General features: G+C 34.0%; 2 protein-coding genes across 8 annotated transcripts; both read left to right on the forward strand.

The window, feature by feature from the left end:
* The first annotated feature begins 497 nt into the window (after window positions 1–497).
* On the forward strand, window positions 498–8,674 carry LOC123921404 (nuclear pore complex protein NUP98A). Of its 5 annotated transcripts, none has more exons than XM_045973926.1 (13): window positions 498–814; window positions 1,048–1,097; window positions 1,523–1,828; window positions 2,993–3,598; window positions 3,717–3,938; window positions 4,038–4,645; window positions 5,557–5,644; window positions 5,752–5,812; window positions 6,047–6,188; window positions 6,369–6,479; window positions 6,575–6,749; window positions 7,162–7,224; window positions 7,771–8,674. In XM_045973926.1, exons 2-13 carry the CDS (start codon window positions 1,079–1,081, stop codon window positions 8,424–8,426), a joined length of 3,057 nt encoding a protein of 1,018 aa, XP_045829882.1. In that variant the 5' UTR covers window positions 498–814; window positions 1,048–1,078; the 3' UTR covers window positions 8,427–8,674. The 5 variants fall into 5 exon arrangements, with proteins under 5 accessions (XP_045829882.1, XP_045829890.1, XP_045829900.1 ...); XM_045973934.1 differs by having other exon boundaries at window positions 537–814; window positions 7,780–8,674; XM_045973944.1 differs by having other exon boundaries at window positions 555–814; window positions 5,557–5,605.
* Window positions 8,675–11,813: 3,139 nt separating this feature from the next.
* LOC123904802 lies at window positions 11,814–15,726 on the forward strand. 3 transcript variants are annotated; one of them, XM_045954417.1, is made up of 6 exons: window positions 11,814–12,300; window positions 12,418–12,586; window positions 13,989–14,165; window positions 14,270–14,353; window positions 14,471–14,552; window positions 14,997–15,726. In XM_045954417.1, the coding sequence occupies exons 1-6, from the start codon at window positions 12,050–12,052 to the stop codon at window positions 15,434–15,436; spliced, it is 1,203 nt and encodes a 400-aa protein (XP_045810373.1). In that variant the 5' UTR covers window positions 11,814–12,049; the 3' UTR covers window positions 15,437–15,726. The 3 variants fall into 3 exon arrangements, with proteins under 3 accessions (XP_045810373.1, XP_045810379.1, XP_045810375.1); XM_045954423.1 differs by having other exon boundaries at window positions 11,914–12,291; window positions 12,415–12,586; XM_045954419.1 differs by having other exon boundaries at window positions 11,915–12,294; window positions 12,415–12,586.
* Window positions 15,727–17,649: the final 1,923 nt, after the last annotated feature.

Consider the following 17,649-nt stretch of genomic DNA (forward strand, 5'->3'; position numbering starts at 1 on the left):
GGAACGAACGAAGTCGTTGAATTAATTTCGTAACGTCATTACTGTTTCAATATGAATGATGAAGATGAGTTTGATGTCATGGATTGAAATCGCACGGTTGCAGTTGGTCATGCGGTTATTGTTTGTTGTATAGTGTACCCTGCACCCTATTCATGTTGTATCGGTTGGATCAACATCATTTCCATTTTGGAATATGGATAATATAATCAATGCTTTAAAAATACTCCCTCCGTCCCATTTTTATAAGATCTCATTTGACTAAATGCACTATTACCCACGCGTATATGAAAATGAGTACCAATATTTTTTCAAACTACTATTATAGTACCTCATTTCATCTGTAAGCACGTCCAATAAAATTATGACAAAATAGATGTTTGTACAAATATTTTTAGAAATATTCTTGTTAGAAACTATAATTATTTTTTTTTCTTTTTTCTTTACCTTCCTTACCAAAAAAAAGTAAATAAATAAAAAAGAGTATTTTTTTTTAATGCATGCGTAAAAACTCCGTCAGTTTATACATTAACCGTTCCGATGAAACCCATTATATATCGACGGACATTTCACGCTAAAACGGAGTTTTCACGCTAACACTTACTTTTCACGCTAAATCACGCGTGTATATATAAACAACAACAACAACAATCAATTATTAAATCGCTTAATTTCAAAAGCCTAGTGAGTCTGCGTAAACACTGTGGCGATTGAAGCATTGCGAGAAAACCCAACGCCGTGGTTGAACAACGATAACCCTTTCAGCCTCGCGTGCATTCTCTTTGCCCTAATTTTCCACCGTAGATCCAATTTCACTGTAAGTTTCTCCATTTTCTCTCTTAATTCTTCCTTTATCGTTTCTATAACGTTCGTTTTTCTTCGTTTAATTCAATTTATTGATTCGTTGATGTAATGATTATTAATTATGATTATGATGATTATAATGTCGATGATTAATCGGTTAAAATCTTAGGGCGAGCTATGATTTGCGTGATTCTTTCTTGTTTTTTCGATTAACATCGATAATAATTTGATGTGTGTTGATTGCAGTTAGGTTAACTGCATTTGGAAAGGTGCAAGCATGTTTGGTTCAACAAATCGTAAGTTTTCTATTGTTCTCTATTTTACTATCTTTAATTTTCATATTTTATTATTTTGATTGCAAGTTTTTAGGACTGATTATTTATTTGATAATTTGATAATGTTTTTTTTTTTTGCTATTATTTAGCATTCTATGTTGTTGTAATTATTATTGAAATATTGATGTTGTTGTTATATAAGAAGACATACATAGTCAAAATAAAAATATATGTGGAGGAGGAAGTGTGAAGACCGGGATCGAACCTGGGAACTCACGTAAAATCTCCTCCCAGCCGAACCACTAGTCTGTAATGTTAATTACGGGGATGTATTGATGTTGTGTTGTGATTTAGTGATTTAAATATAGTGAAGGAATTTTGTTTAATGATTACTTACTTCAATAGACTATTGATTAATATATTAATATATGGAAACTTTTTAACAGCTTTTGGGCAGTCTTCGAGCCCATTTGGGTCGTCGCAGTCCGTGTTTGGGCAGCAGAACAATTCGAGTAACAATCCGTTTGCTCCTAAGCCTTTTGGTAGCCCAACACCATTTGGATCGCAAACCGGTACTTCAATGTTTGGAGGTTCTTCCACAGGTGTATTCGGCGCAGCTCAAACATCGTCTCCATTTTCTTCCAATACTACTTTCGGAGCTTCGTCTTCACCAGCTTTTGGTAGTTCAACACCTTCATTTGGGGCACCATCAACTCCAGCTTTTGGTAATTCATCATCGTCTTCGTTTGGTGGTAGGTTTTTCTATTAGATCCTGTTTTTAATGTTTTTTTTTCCATTTATGAATTGATTTGCTCTAAGCAGATGATTGGCTTCATTTTGAAACTAGTTTATTGGTAATGTCATCTGATGTGTTAGAAGCACACTATTTTAAAGAATCGAAACACTAGGTTTTATACACAGATTTTTTGCAGCTATAGTGTTAATCCTAGATATCGGCGCATAGTCCCGATCCCCAAAATCCTATAGCGGCTAACAGAATGGCTGCTATTATGAATAAAAATGATGTGCAAAGCGAAGATAAATTCCAACATGATGCATAAATACTCAAAATGGAAAAATACACAAATAAATGAAGATTTTGTTTTTATGGAGGATTTGCAAAAACAACTGTCAAGCTTACTCTGAGTTTAATATTTTCGTGTTTTCTTTCTTCTCTAATGAAGATTTTATGTGAAAATTTATTTATGTGGGTCTATGTGTGCTACATCCTGCTTAAGCATTTGTTCCTCCCTTCCCCCACCTCCACAGTCTACTCCGTAAATTTTTCTTATGTACTTGTCAGTATGTTAATATCATGGGAACCACATATTAATACAGAAATCCTATCACATGTGAAACACTGAAGAAATGTGATTTCTTTCAGCTATATATGTTCTCTAGTCAATGTTAGTTTACAGTTCTTTAGAAGACCTAAAGATTACATAATGACTAAGATTTGTATTAGATAGTTTATGCCATCCTTCTTTTATGAATATCTAATAATGGTAATATAAGCATCTTTTGGCTTATTTTTCTGCCTTTTTTGCTGGTTATTACATAATGACTGGGATTTGTATTAGCTAGCTTTATGCCATCCTTCTTTTATTAATATCTAATGGTGGTAATCATTAGCATCTTTTGGCTTGCTATTCTTCCTTTTTTAAACAATACGTGCTTTTCTATTCAATGCTAAATTATAGTTTATTTTAAAGATCTGAAGATTACACATAAGACATAACGATTAAGATTTGTATTAGCTAGTTCATACCATCCTTTTGTTTATAGCTAATAAATAATAATTGTATTCATTAGCATCTTTTGGTTTGCTTTTCTGCATTTTTATTGTTATTATTGTAATATTATTGTATGTTGCGGTTTGCAAATTCTATCTGAGAACCAACTCTTTTCCATTCTAGGATCATCAGTCTTTGGTCAGAAGCCTGCTTTTGGAGGTTTTGGCTCTACTCCTACTCAAACAAGTCCATTTGGAAGTGCCACCCAACCATCACAACCGGCATTTGGAAGTAACACCCAACAATCACAACCAGCATTTGGAAGCAGCATATTTGGTTCCTCAACACCTTTTGGCGCTTCATCCCAGCCAGCATTTGGTTCAACAGGCACTCCTGCATTTGGTGCTCCGAGCACTCCTGCATTTGGTGCAACTAGCACCCCCGCTTTTGGTACAACCAGTACCCCAGCTTTTGGTGCAACCAGCACCCCTGCATTTGGTTCAACTACAACCCCAGCTTTTGGTAGCACAGGAAGTGCATTTGGCATGTCAAATACTTCCGTGTTTGGAGGTGGGGGAGCATTCGGGGCTTCAAGTAGTCCTGTATTTGGCTCATCAACCACACCTGCATTTGGGGCCTCCAGCTCTCCTGCTTTTGGTGCTTCTAGTACCCCAGCTTTTAGTTTTGGTTCCTCCACTCAGGCTTTTGGTCAGTCTAGTTCTGCATTTGGTACCAGCAGCCCATTTGGGAGTACAACCTCAGCCTTTGGAGGTCAGAGTTCTGCATTTGGTGAGTTCAATAGTTTTTAGAGTTTTATCTTTGTGATATATCTATTTTTAAGATGTAAGGGACTTGAATAATTATTGCATTGTAATTGAGAGTTATCTTTTCATATTTTCTTATGCAGGATCACAGACCCCCACTCAAGCATTTGGAAATACTGGTATTGGGCAGTCAGGATTTGGAGGTCAACGGGGTGGAAGTAGAGTAGCTAGTTACTCGGCTACAACTGAGTCGGATGGTACCGCTGGACAATCTGGAAAATTGGAGTCCATATCAGCCATGCCTGTTTACAAAGATAAAAGCCACGAGGAGCTAAGATGGGAGGACTATCAATTGGGAGATAAAGGTACATCTATTTTTATTTTTTAAAAAATTTTAAAATATAAATAATTTGATAATTCTGCTGGCTTTCATTGGTGATGACCTTGACTTATTTCAAATTTAGGTGGACCAATTGCCTCTGCTCCTCAGTCAACTGGTATGCCAGGCTTTAATTCATCTACGACACAGACAAATGCCTTTGCTCCTTCTCCTTCACCTGCATTTGGTCAATCATCAGCCAATCCCTTCTCTAGCCCAACACCTAATTCTAACAACCCATTTGCACCGAAAACTTCAACATTTGGTCAATCATTTGGAAGTTCAGCTCCCGCTTTCAGTTCACCTGCATTTGGCTCTTCAACATCAGCAGCAGCGCCATCTATTTTTGGCCCATCCCAAACTACATTTGGGGTCAACTCTTCGTCACAGCCATTTGGCTCATCCCCTTCATTTGGGGTCAACACTTCATCACAACCATTTGCATCTACGTCTTCCCAATTTGGCTCAAGCATTTTTGGCAACACCCAGTCATCCCCATTATTTAGCACTACCACCCCTGCAAATCCACAGTCTGGTTCTACTTTCGGTCAGAATAACCCCCCCTTTGGGCAGCCTGGTGCTTTTAGTCAATCCAACTTGTTCAATCCACCTTCGTCCGGGCTTGCTGGAAGCATTTTCTCAAGCAGCACATCACACACATCTAATGCTCTGACAGGTTTTGGTCAAACAACGGTGAGTAGTTTGATAATGCTTTTCACTTTCAATTTTGTTTTGTTAAAGATCATGGTTTGTTTGTGATCCGATATAAGGTGGAGTCAATATTTCAGACTGACTTCATTTGTTTCTATAGTAATTTTATATAAATGAAAAATATTACTACAACCACTTCCATCAATTCATATCCTGTAAGGCAGGGTTGTCTGCGCGGATAACCATTCCTCTACCTACTTGTTAAACATTAAACAAGCTGCTGTAAACTAAAAATGAAAATTCTGTATGAAATATGATTATATCATTTAAACATTAAAAATGCTATTTGCATCCTACATAGCATCTTATGTAAATCAGGTATTGTTTATGTTAGAAGATATAAAACCATATGTTTGGCACTGTCCAATAGTCCAACCTTTTGGAATAGTCCAAGCTTTTGGGAGTCTCCACTACCAAGTGGTCATGAATTTGGTCCTTGCTACCCCATTCTTTATAATAAACATTAAATTTGAGTGGCTAGGTGTATGTACAAACCAACCCAGTGTGTATCATAACAACCTAATCCCTTGAGATAGTTGATTCTTCAAAGTTTTATGTGTACAACAAACGTCAGTTGTGAGGATATCTCAATTTGATTAGGCTATCAACACATGTAGATCTGGCATAGAGCACTATATGGTTATATCTGCATGTATAATTTTCCTTGAATAATTAGCATAGTTGGATATACTTTCTAATAATTGATTTACTTGTATGTGGACATTTATGATTTTATGATTAAATGTCGCATCTTTGTATGTATGTCATTCAAAACTTTGTCCATTTTTTGGTTTCCTTTGTTTTCTGCATGTATCATACATTTAGTCCATACCACCTCTAGTTTGCACCACATTTTCATTTTCTATGTTGTTTTTAATTTTTTTTACCTGCAGCCGTCCATGTCAACACCTTTCCAGACTGCACAACCTGCTCAGTCGAGTGGTACGTTTGCCTTTAGCAACTTCGGCCAGACACAACCTGGTCAGTTCAATATTTTAGTTATGGGTGCCCTTTTTTTTTTTTGTTTCATGCAATGATTGAAGGACTAATGTTTGAAATTGTTTGTTTTATTTTGCTGTCTTAAATAGGTGGTGGAAGTAGCTTCGGTGGAACTCAAGGCATGTTTGGTCAGAATAATTTTGGACTGCAGTAAGTTTCAATTGTTTTATTTCTTGGTTTCATGCATTGGTTTAAATTATTGTATACTTTTTTCGGGGTGACCAAGGGACATCGAGTTTTCTCATACCGTCGACGAATGTGTACCACTATTTTTCTTATCTCTCTTTGTTCGGAATAGAATGTCACGTTTTTATTTAATGAGAATTCGGACATTTTTTTTCCATTAAAAGGTTGTTTTGTTGCCTATTTTTTTGTTGTTGACAGGACTACCCCCCAGAATTCTGTGGTTGCACAACCAGCACCCATCAATACAAACCCATTTGGAACACTTCCTGCTTTGCCTCAGATGTCAATTGGTCGAGTTGGAAGCACTCCTTCCGTTCAATATGGAATCTCTAGCATGCCTGTAAATGACATTTCTTGATTTTAATTTCTGATTCTGTTGACATTTTATGCTGGTTTTGTACTTAAACTTGAGTTCATCCTTATTTGATTTATCTTTTCAGTGCAAACTATGATCAACCTTTCTGGGTGGTTTTACATTTTATGAAAGCTAATAAGTTTCAAACTGACACTTCTTTTTCAGGTCCAGGACAAACCTGCTCCTGTAAGAATATCCTCCGTATTGACTGCTCGCCACCTCTCACAAAGAAGAATCAAGTATCCTCTAAGGAAATATAAGAATGAGGAATCAAGGGTGAGTAATTGTAGTTTTGTTTATTATGATCGGGGTTTATGTAATAAATGGGCTTATGGTATGTCTTAAATCTTAATTGCATTGTTCTCTTGCAGGTTCCATTCTTTAGTAATGACGAGGACACTCCAACAACACCAAAGGCTGATGCCCTTTTCATTCCTAGGGAAAATCCAAGGGCGTTGATCATTTGTCCCATGGATCAGTGGCCTGGAAAGGCTTCTGAGAAAGCATCTTCTTTTAAGGATAGATACACCTCAGCAAATGAGAATGGTAATATCTTCTTGATTGAGTATATCCAGTGTTTTTTCCTTACTTGAGTTTTGAAATGAAGTATGTTGTTACTTACATTTGGGATATGGCATGGCATCCCATGTATTCCAGTATTTGCTGTTGCTTTAGTTATAGAGTTTATTCCTTTAGGTATAAAGGCAAGAGAAATAATACTCCCCAATCACAATAATAAAATTATAATGTTATTGATGACAACAAAACCTATACAGTTTAGTATTTTGCTGTATTTGACTCATGTTTTGTATTTGGTGGTCTATCTTGTCTTGCCATATACATAATGTGCTGTTTTTAGATATTAGCAAGCGAACAAGCAAATTCTGCTTTATGTCCGTGCAGATTTTTTAAACATTTTTCAAAAAACTATTCTTGATATCTTGAATGTAATGTTCAGGGATAAGCTCAAGAGAAGCAGACACAGCACCCAACGACAGTACAAGCTCAGAGGATAAAGAGAGTATGTGCTCCTCGTATTATTAATATTTATTCACAAAGGATGGCTCTAGCTTATTGATCTGTTGACAAATTTTGGTCTATTTTATTGAACCTTGGTGGTTATGCTTCATTTGTTGCCATTACATCCGAGTTTTGGGGATGATAATCACTTACTCTCTATGTCCTATATTGAGTGTCACAGTAGCAAAAGAAAATGGTGTAAAATAAGTGCCACTTTATGTTTTCAATATAACATTAATTATTTTATTTCAATTATATTATTATATCCCTAAATCAATACCATGCATGTCACTTCCAATTTCATTATAGTTAATAACATTCAATGGTTAATAACTATAACTTTTGTGAAACTGTTGCACTCTTTGCTTAATTTAACATTTTTCTTAATGTGTGAAATAATCTAAAGTGACACGCAATGTGGGGCAGCGGAAATATTATTTACTATGGTTAAACTAATTTTAAAACAATGGATAAATAAAATGTTCCCCTATCTGTCCCATATTTGTGCTTTTAGTCCTTGTGCTTTAATTTCTGTAAATGATTTTAGGGACTGCAGCTGAAAATGGTGTTGTGAAGGAGCAAGTTCAGCCTGTAGGTACCAAGCATGCATCCAATGGGAGTAACGAAGACCATTCTCTGCAGAAGGCGGATATGTACAAGACACTCGGTGGGCACAGAGCTGGTGAGGCTGCCATTGTGTATGAACATGGAGCTGATGTTGAGGCACTGATGCCAAAGCTGCGTAAGTCTGATTACTTCACACTGCCTCGAATACATGAACTGGCGGCCAAGGAAAGAGCCGAACCAGGATTCTGCAGTCATGTCAAGGACTTTGTGGTCGGAAGGCAAGGTTATGGTAGCATCAGATTTTTGGGTGTGACAGATGTACGAGGGCTTGATCTTGAGCCCATTGTTCAGTTTAACAATCGTGAGGTGATTGTATACATGGATGATTCAAAGAAACCTCCTGTTGGACAAGGGCTGAATAAGCCTGCTGAGGTCACACTGCTCAACATAAAATGTTTTGACAAAAAAACTGGACAACAGTACACTGGAGGGCCAAGAATCGAGAAATATAAAGAGATGCTCAAGAGAAAGGCTGAGGACCAAGGTGCTGAGTTTGTATCATATGATGCCAATAAAGGAGAGTGGAAGTTCATGGTCAACCACTTCAGTGTTTACAAGCTGGTAGATGAGGACTAAAGTGTTGGTTTGTCCCATATATGGGAGAGGACAACAATACATTTCATTTTATAGTTTGTTTGGGAACTTAGAGTATTGCTCGAAGTGTATTTGTTTTACACTGTAAATTGTTTGTGTTTTGTGGATAGAGCCAGGGCCAACCTTGTTGATATGTCCTTTTTGCTTTGGGATATATTTTTATAGATTTTACAGTTTGGGATGTTTCAACTATTTTTTTTTCTATAAAAGGATCTTTGGAGTTTGCATTATGTTTATTGTATATTACTACCTTTTCTTTTATTGCTTAAATGATGGAATTTAGGGCGAGGGATCAAAATTGCTGTCTCATACTGAGGCATCAATATTTTACCTGCAATGAAAAGTTTATGAAATGGTGTGATTTGAGAATTTGGCAAGTTCTCCAATGCTCGTTTGAATTTTTTCACCAGCATGTTTTTGTGTGAGTAGGTAATCAGTGCGCATTGATGCCTGTGATGTGGAATTGGACCTCTCCAATACCCAGAGCATTGCAAGCTCACTTCGTAGTTCGATGTTTCCCCAACATAACCTTCACCCTTCTCATCCTCCTCCTTGTACCTTTCTCCCTTTTGACCCCTTCAAAACCTCTGCACTTGATCATTTCCACTTACAACCTTGTAGGCTCCACAATAGTTGTTTGTCTTTGCAAACTTTTAAGTTGCTTAACTTATGGTCTTTAGGGTTTTGAAAGAGAAAAATCAACCATTTTTCCTGTGTAAAATTATATTAGAGCTTGCCTTTCTTGAGATCCTTTGACTCATTTCTTGTTAATCTTATTGGCGTCATTGTCTACTCACTTAATAATTCCATAGAATTAGTAACTTGAACATATTGATGGCTATTGGCTAGTACACAAACTCAAATGACAAGCTTGAAGCATGTTGAATTGCGGTGTGACAATTGACATACTCAGGTCGTGTATAGTATTGGTAAGTGATATTTTGGTTGGTGATGGTGGGAGATATTGTAAAATCATAATACAAAGGTTTTGCTAAGCACGCAATTGTAGAGGTTAATCCTTCGAGCCTTGTGGGACTTAAATGGATGACAAATTCTTACTAAGAGTTTTAAAGCCGGTGCATGTTCAAGCCAGTGATCAAACTCATTGAAAATTTCTCTCCCCGTCAAGACTCTTTTTTTCCCCCTAAAGATTTTTTTGCCCTTGCTAAAACTTTCAAAACATATTTTCTGAAAAAGTTTTGCCGTTGAAAAATAACATTTTACGCTAGAAAAAGTTCGAAAATATGGGGAGAGAATTTTTTCCATTACCTTAGTTAAATTATAAGAGACTCGAGTCATCTCATCTAAAGATTCTTTAAGTTACTTTGTAAATGTAGCAATAAGAACTTTTATGCCATGCATCATCCTTTTCACCCTAAATTTAGTCTCATAAAAGTAAAATACACCAAAACAATGCACCCAAAGAAATGCCAAAACAAAATTTTAACGATGTCAATTTTTTAAAATAAATTCACTTTTATAATATACATATATGTAATCTTAAATATTTTCTCTAAAATGTGTAAAATATTATTTTATATAATGTTTGGAATACGTGAGTTTTTCTGTTGACCAAAAAGTTTTATTCAATTAATAGGCAAAATGCAAAAAAAAAAGGTAATATGTCAACAACAAAAAAATGGCGACGAGTCCACAATACATCCACTTTTGCCGAGAAATGAGAGTTGCAATTGTTTGTCTCTTAATAATCTTAATCAAAAAGTTTGGATGACTCCAAGCTAGGATTATAAACAATATTGATTACAAGTTTCAAATCTACTAAATTTTCCATTAGTAATCTCTCGACTCATATGAAAAGCCACGGGCCACATCAATGTTGCATTTGCGTATCAGTTAACATGAAAATTGTATACTTCAAATTTGTTTACACAAACTTTTTTTTTTGTTACACAAACTAAGAGATAAAGAATAAAAAATTCTTTGATTGTAACCCTAAACCCTAAAATTTATAACATTTATCCACCAACCACTTGTGCTATACCCGATGTAAGAAGTGCATATTGTGTAGGGTAGTAGTGAGAAAGAATAAAGTTTAGGCTAGTGTCATCACTTATTAAAAAAATAAAAAGTGTATACTTTGTTTCTTTTCTTTATTTTGTTCATTTTAATTTAAGAAAATCTTATAGTGCAAGTATAGTAGTGGCTGCCTAACTAAATGAAATCCTATCAAATAAAATGTTTAATCTCATGTCTCCTACCTTCTCAAATAAATAAATAAATAATAATATTCCCTCACCCTCTATTATAATATAAGAAATTACCTAAAAGAATAAAAAAAATAAGACAGATAAAACTTCACATTCATCGAAGGGCAATAATTTGGTTAGGTTCTCTCAATAAATAAGAATATCTTTTGGAAAAAATAAAATAAACAATTTTTCTCAAGTTAAAAAAATATACTCACTTTAGGACCGTTTGAATGACTTATTTTTGAGCTTATACGAAACAGCTTATGCAAATAAATAACATTTTATGCATTATTACAAGTTTTTCATGGTAGTTTATGAGAAAACAGGTTATAAAGATGCAATTTTTGTCGGTGAAAACTTATAAATTAACATAAAATTTTATTTATTTGTATAAGCTAAAAAATAAGTCAAATTCAAACAAACACTTAGTCTTTAATATAAAAAAATATTTATTTTTCGATTCATGGAACATTTATTTTTTAGATTCATTGAATAGTTGTATTTATACATAGTTGAATACTGCTTTTGACTTTCTTTTTTTTTTTTATCTAATTAACATACTTCTTTAAACTAACAATTGAATTATTTGGACAAATAAGTTTAGTTGAAAAAGAACATCTTTTGGTACATGGACAAAATGATAAATATAAAATAAAACAATTCACTTACGTACATAAAAGATTTAAAGTTCATAAAAAAAATTAATATTTTTTACCAATTGAACTATAATTCGAGAATAAGAAGTCTCGGTGGAAAGAAAAAACTCAAAAAGAGAGAAAATAATGCAAAATTCACCAACAATTAAAAAAAAAACTCCCAAGCAATAGTTTTTCTAAATTATTTTCAACACTAATATCTAGCTCATTAGCCCGTCTAATATGATTTGAGAGAGTCAATTTTGACATCACTTATTTTAGGCCCCTCTCGATCGCAGTTAGGGACGATCAATCTGTGGTTCTCCCTACCAAGTCTAACGTCAATCAACACTGAATTAATTAACTATTGGTTCCCAAACTAACAATAGTTGACGATGTTATTAAATTTTTACTAATAAACAATGAAAGATATTAATTGATTAAAATTGTACATTGACATACGTCATCCGCACAATGATCAACTATGTCTTCTATTTTGGGACGGAGAGAGATTATACAATATAGTGGGACCCATAATAATCAAGAAAGAAGCATTATGACCGCTTATCAAAATAATCCTTATCCGTAACGCTACTCAATTTTCTATTGGGTATTTCTATTGTTCTATTCTATTACACACAACACCCATTTCTGACTCATCATCTTTCATATTTATCCATCTTTTTCTTCCACTTCCAACAACAACATTAATCGCTGTACTTTCACGCTTATCCTTTCGATTCAACCGAAGAACAACAACATGTTCCATTACTCTACTGTTGTTGTTGTTACAGACATACTAGCAAACCTTGTTACATTCATAGCTCCGCTATGGATTGCTGTTATCTTCGGTGTTGTTGTTGGTTGGGCTTGGAAACCTAAATGGGCTATTGACCCCAATAACTATGATTGGAAGAATACTTTCTTCAAAATTCGGGTTCCTTGGATTACTCATTCGGACCTTCAAAATCAACCCGATTATTCTACCACTACTACTACTACTACTACCAGGTTTGTTTTTTCTTTTTTTTTTCATTTGCATTTGAATTTGGTTTTAATTTGTAACTGTTTTTAGTTAAGTTGGTTTTTTGAGGTGTAACTTTATGCGTGCGTGCATGTCACGTGCAGTTCTGGTTCTTGTGAAAATGAGAAGGGATTGAAGTGTATAGTGAATGAACATGATTTGCAAAATTTGTGTAAGTTGGTTGAGGAAAAAGATGGTGGACCTGCTTGGATTCAGATGATGGATCGTTCTACACCAACCATGAGATACCAAGCTTGGCGTAGGGACTTAGAGGTATTTCTTACTTCTTAATTTCTTCAATTACCAATTAGGCTTGCTTCCGCAAATAATTGCGGATAGCTGATAAGTTAGCCGATAACGGTTGAACTTATAGCTTATAAGCTAGCTTACGCTGGATGAGTTAGTTAGCTGATCGAATTTGTTGTGTTTGGTTAAATTAGCGGTTGAATTGTCAATTTAGTAGTGGAAAATGTATTTTAGTCGCCTAATCTTTAATATTTTGAAGTAATTTCTAAAATTGAAAAATTGAGCCTATTAGTTTAGGATGAGAATAGGCAGGCCAAACTGGATTTTGCATAAATAATTCAAAAAAATCTTTTTAATATAGGCTATGTTCCACAAAAAAAAAAAAAAGTGGATAGCTGATAAGGTAACTTATAATAGATGAGCTTATAGCGGATAAGTTAGCTGATTGAATTAGCAGTTGAACTAGCTTATAAATATAAAATGACATAAAAAAATGTTTTAATTAATATTTACTTTTTTTTCAAGTAAGATGGCAAAGATAAAATTGGAAGAAAAAATAATAGTGAAAATAAGCTATAAGCTTGTGAGAAAAAAATGTTGCCAAACAAATCTTTTTTTTCAATATGAGCTTATAAACTATAAGCTATAATTCATAAGCTCAAAATTTGGCATTGTCAAACAGAGCCTTTTTTAGCAACGTGCTTAAAACCAAACTGAATCGAACGATTGAACTGTGAACTGACATTGTGTATGCTGGGTTATTTGAGTGGTTGTCCCGGTCTAACAGCGCAAGCGCAATCTAACAGAGCAATGAGATTAAGTTCTATATTAAGACCTTTTCGAGAATCTTAATTTACATAGCATCCTATTTAAATTCTATTTTACAATAATATATTTAAATATATCAGAAATTAATTTAAGCTAGCAGGTTTAATTATTGAAAATGTAAGCAAATTTATGATTTAACACGAAGTAGAAAATTTAATATAATAATAATAATAAATATAATAAAATTATTTATATTTATTTAAGTAGGCTGGTACGATAAGCCTAGTAGGCTTTTTTGGTGGCCGGTAGGTAGTAGCTGAGTAGCATGATCTGTTTGGCTAAATAGGGTTTCAAAGAAGCCTTGACCTTGTCTATTTCGAAAAAAATATGGTTTGAGCTTAGACCATAGGTCCGTGGCAGTTGTTCTGGTCTATTCCAACCCCTATGTTGGTCGATATTAGACCTTTTGTATGAGTCAATTTAATGCATAAAATTGTCTAGTTGGAACTAATGTGATTGAGAATTTTCAAATTTAGGATTGTTAATTTTATTGACTAAGTTCCTTGAAGAACGGTGTTTGTTTAATGCATAAGTTCCTTGAAGACTAAATTTAATGCATAATTTTAGTAGGAACTAATGTGTTTGTTTGTTTGTTTGTTAGAGTGGACCGCCACAGTATCGTAGTAGAACGGTGTTTGAAGATGCGAGTCCTGAGTTGGTTAGGGATTTCTTTTGGGATGATGAATATCGGTTGAGATGGGATGATATGATTGTACATGCTTCAACTATTCAAGAGTGTGAGGTCACTGGAACAATGATTGTGCAGTGGGTGCGCAAGGTTAGCATGATGCAACTTCCCTTGTGTTGTGAGCTGATGCCTTAGCTATGACTATGAAATAACTTTCTTGCATTCTCATATTCTATTGTTTTCGCTTGCTACAGTTTCCCTTCTTTTGCAGTGATAGAGAATATATCATAGGTCGTCGAATTTGGGATGCAGAGCGAGCTTACTACTGTGTTACTAAGGTATGCAATCACAGATACTGTTGTGTTCTGTCAATTGGTGTGTGCGTGTGAGCATGTTTATCTTATAATTTATCTTGGGAAATTGATATCAACTTGTGGCGTATTTCACTTCTTCAGGGAGTACCATGTTCCTCTGTGCCAAGGCACAGCAAACCTAAACGAGTAGATCTATATTATTCAAGCTATTGTGTTCGTGCAGGTAACTGACAGTTTAGCTCTTAATTCTTGAAAGTACTCTTTATTTAACAAGCAGCTCATGTTTACCTGTACATCATTTTCTTTAACTCAATTCATTTTTTCTTAATCATGGTCCTTGGATTAAAAAACAATTTAAGTATGGAACTGAAGGCTAGCAAGGTAGAATTTCGATCGGCTGGTCTTAAATCATACTCAAACCTGGCAATTTGTACAATTGATGTTTTCCTCAATTTTCTTCTCCAAAATATTGCTAACTTGCATCCTAGTGATTTTGCTTGCATATGAATGACATAACATGAGAAAATTCTATTTATTTTCTTTATATGATTTATTTTATTTTCTACATGGTATGCCAAAGGAATCATTAAATTCTTCAATGTTTTAATTAATTACGGTTTAGTAGACAATAGAGACTTACGCAGTATCTATTGCACATTTGGACCAGTTAAATCGAGAAAAGACGACCAGATGACTGCATGTGAAGTGTTATTGTTTCATTACGAAGATATGGGCATTCCTTGGGAAGTCGCTAAGCTTGGAGTTCGTCAGGGTATGTGGGGAGCCGTCAAGAAGTTCGATCCTGGACTACGTATATATAAGAACGAAAGGGATTCCGGTGCTCCACTGTCGCAATGTGCTAATAATGCCAAAATCAACACCAAAGTAAGTGCTGACTATGTGAGATCTTTGGAAGACTCAACCAGTAATATATTGGAGATGCAAAATCAGGATTCGTCTGACAAACTGACCGGGAAAAGCATACCTAAGCTTCTAGTTATTGGCGGGGCCATTGCCCTTGCCTGCACTCTTGATCAAGGGCTAGTGACTAAAGCGGTTCTATTCGGAATAGCCCGAAGGTTTGGAAAATTTGGAAGGAGGTTGTGACATGTGAGACACGTTATGTTTTTTGTTTATTGTCGAGAAAATACTAGCCGAGTTATTTGTGGCAATAGAGTTAGAAATTGAAATGTGACCTTCTTGCCTTCAAGCAAACTGTTTATTCTGTATATCTAGTTGGCAGCCATGGTTTAAGGGAAATGATATTATTCTTTTCTCCATTTGAATGAGGATAATAATGCAGCTTTTAAGTGAAAATATGCACATTGTATATTTAAGTCATTGAAATGGAGATTCTCATGCTGCATGAATAAAATCAATATTCAGGTTTTTCTTGATTCAGATTTCTTCATTTGATTCCATTTGTAAAACACATTGAACAAGAAATGGTAGTTTTCAAAGAGTCGTTGGATATATAAATTTGTTTTTTGCGTCATGTGTTTCTGTACTGATGATGAATTCATGATGATGATGTTAGCCTAATTTTTAGTTAATGGTACTCCATTATTATGGGCCATTATGTGCTGATTTTCTCATATTGAAACGATGACATGCTCCTTCCTTCTTTGAACCTGAATATGAACTAGAGTATTAATTTGGGGAACGGATCCTCTCCGGTGTGTTTTCCTGTTTTCCACCGGAGAGTGTCCAATTGTAATCTGACGCAGAACGGAAGCGCTAGGTTAGCAAAACGCTAAACCTAATGGATAAAGACAAGCCGCAAACATAAACTTGTCAAAATAGGGTTTCGGAGTCCACCGAAAGTTGAGATAAAACTCGAATAATTTTATTGAATCAAAAAAACTGCCCCTCAAGGCTACAATGGTTTGGTTTAAATAGTAAGGGAAATAATAAAAATAGCAAATCTAGAATAATAAAAATAGCAAATCTAGAATAATAAAAATAACAAATCTAAATAAACCCTCCTACATCATAATCACAACCATTCAATTCTGTGGAAACTATTAAAATAGTAAAATATCGATGGTTAAGATTTCATTACAGACACTTTACACAGATGATCCGTTCCCTTGTTTATTTATTTAAAATAAAATAAAATCTTATGTTATGATTCATTGTATGAGGTGTGGCAAAGTAAACTATTAGATAATTTGATTATATTATGGATGTTTCACCCCTTGGAAATTGGAAAGAGTAGCAATTGATGCAAGTTGAAAACTATTTATATTCGTTATTCAAAATCACTTGTTAAATAAATATTGGATTCAAGTGGATGGTGAACTCTCTATAAAATGAATTGTTTGGCAGAATTCAAATTTGTTTTTTTTTTAGGAATAATTTTTAGTTAGACTTTACTTATTTCATAGTCAAACTATGGATTAACTCTTTATATAAACTATTTTATTTATAATTTAATATTTTTATATTTAATTAAATAATTGTATTTTTAAGATATTCAAAAATTAAGCATGATTAATCTGCAGGAATGTGCAATAAAACTCAATTGTTGATTATAAAAATAGGCGGATATGTTCTTGATAGAAATGTGATATCAGGAAGCAAAATTAGTGATAAGGTTTTTATATCTTATTGTCATTGACATTTTCTGAAACAAGAATTTCTTTCAAGTTTTAACGCAGATATCTTATTGTCATATAATTAATCACACATTATCAATATACACATTATATGATTTAATTGTATCCATGTGTATTTACGGGTAAAAAGTCTAGTTCGTTAAACATTCTTAAGGATTTCTCTTTTATTGTGTCACATATATTAGAAAGAAAATTATTATGCAGATAAATTTGTTAATTAAACTTTTCGTGTGTAGGGCTTTACTTGTTGAAATGATATTCCTTCTTTTCGTAATAGAGTTAGTCTTTCTAATTTTTGTGTTTTCTAAATATGTTAGGTTTTGGATTTTTCTCTTTGTTGTTTTTGTTGGACTTAGGGTCTGTTTGGCAAGCCAAAAAAGTTAGCTTTTAGCTTTTGTCTTATAAGCTAAAAGACCTGTTTGGTAACAGTCTTTTCAGAAAGAACTTTTAGCTTATTTTACTGACTTATAGCTTCTTTTTCAGAAGTTATTTCAAGTAGTTTCTGAGCTTATAGCTTCTAAATTTTCATTTTTTCTTTCTCTTTTACCCTTATTATTTTAACTAAAATTCACATTTACTCTTTATAATTTATTATCATTATAATTTAAAATAAAATAAGTAAATACATATTTTAATATTGCTTCTTTTAAAATCTCATGTATATAGTATGTTTTAACTTTTAAGTTTTAACGTTGCCTTATT

Source organism: Trifolium pratense, linkage group LG1 (assembly GCF_020283565.1).
Source record: "Trifolium pratense cultivar HEN17-A07 linkage group LG1, ARS_RC_1.1, whole genome shotgun sequence".
Taxonomy (NCBI): Eukaryota; Viridiplantae; Streptophyta; class Magnoliopsida; order Fabales; family Fabaceae; genus Trifolium; species Trifolium pratense.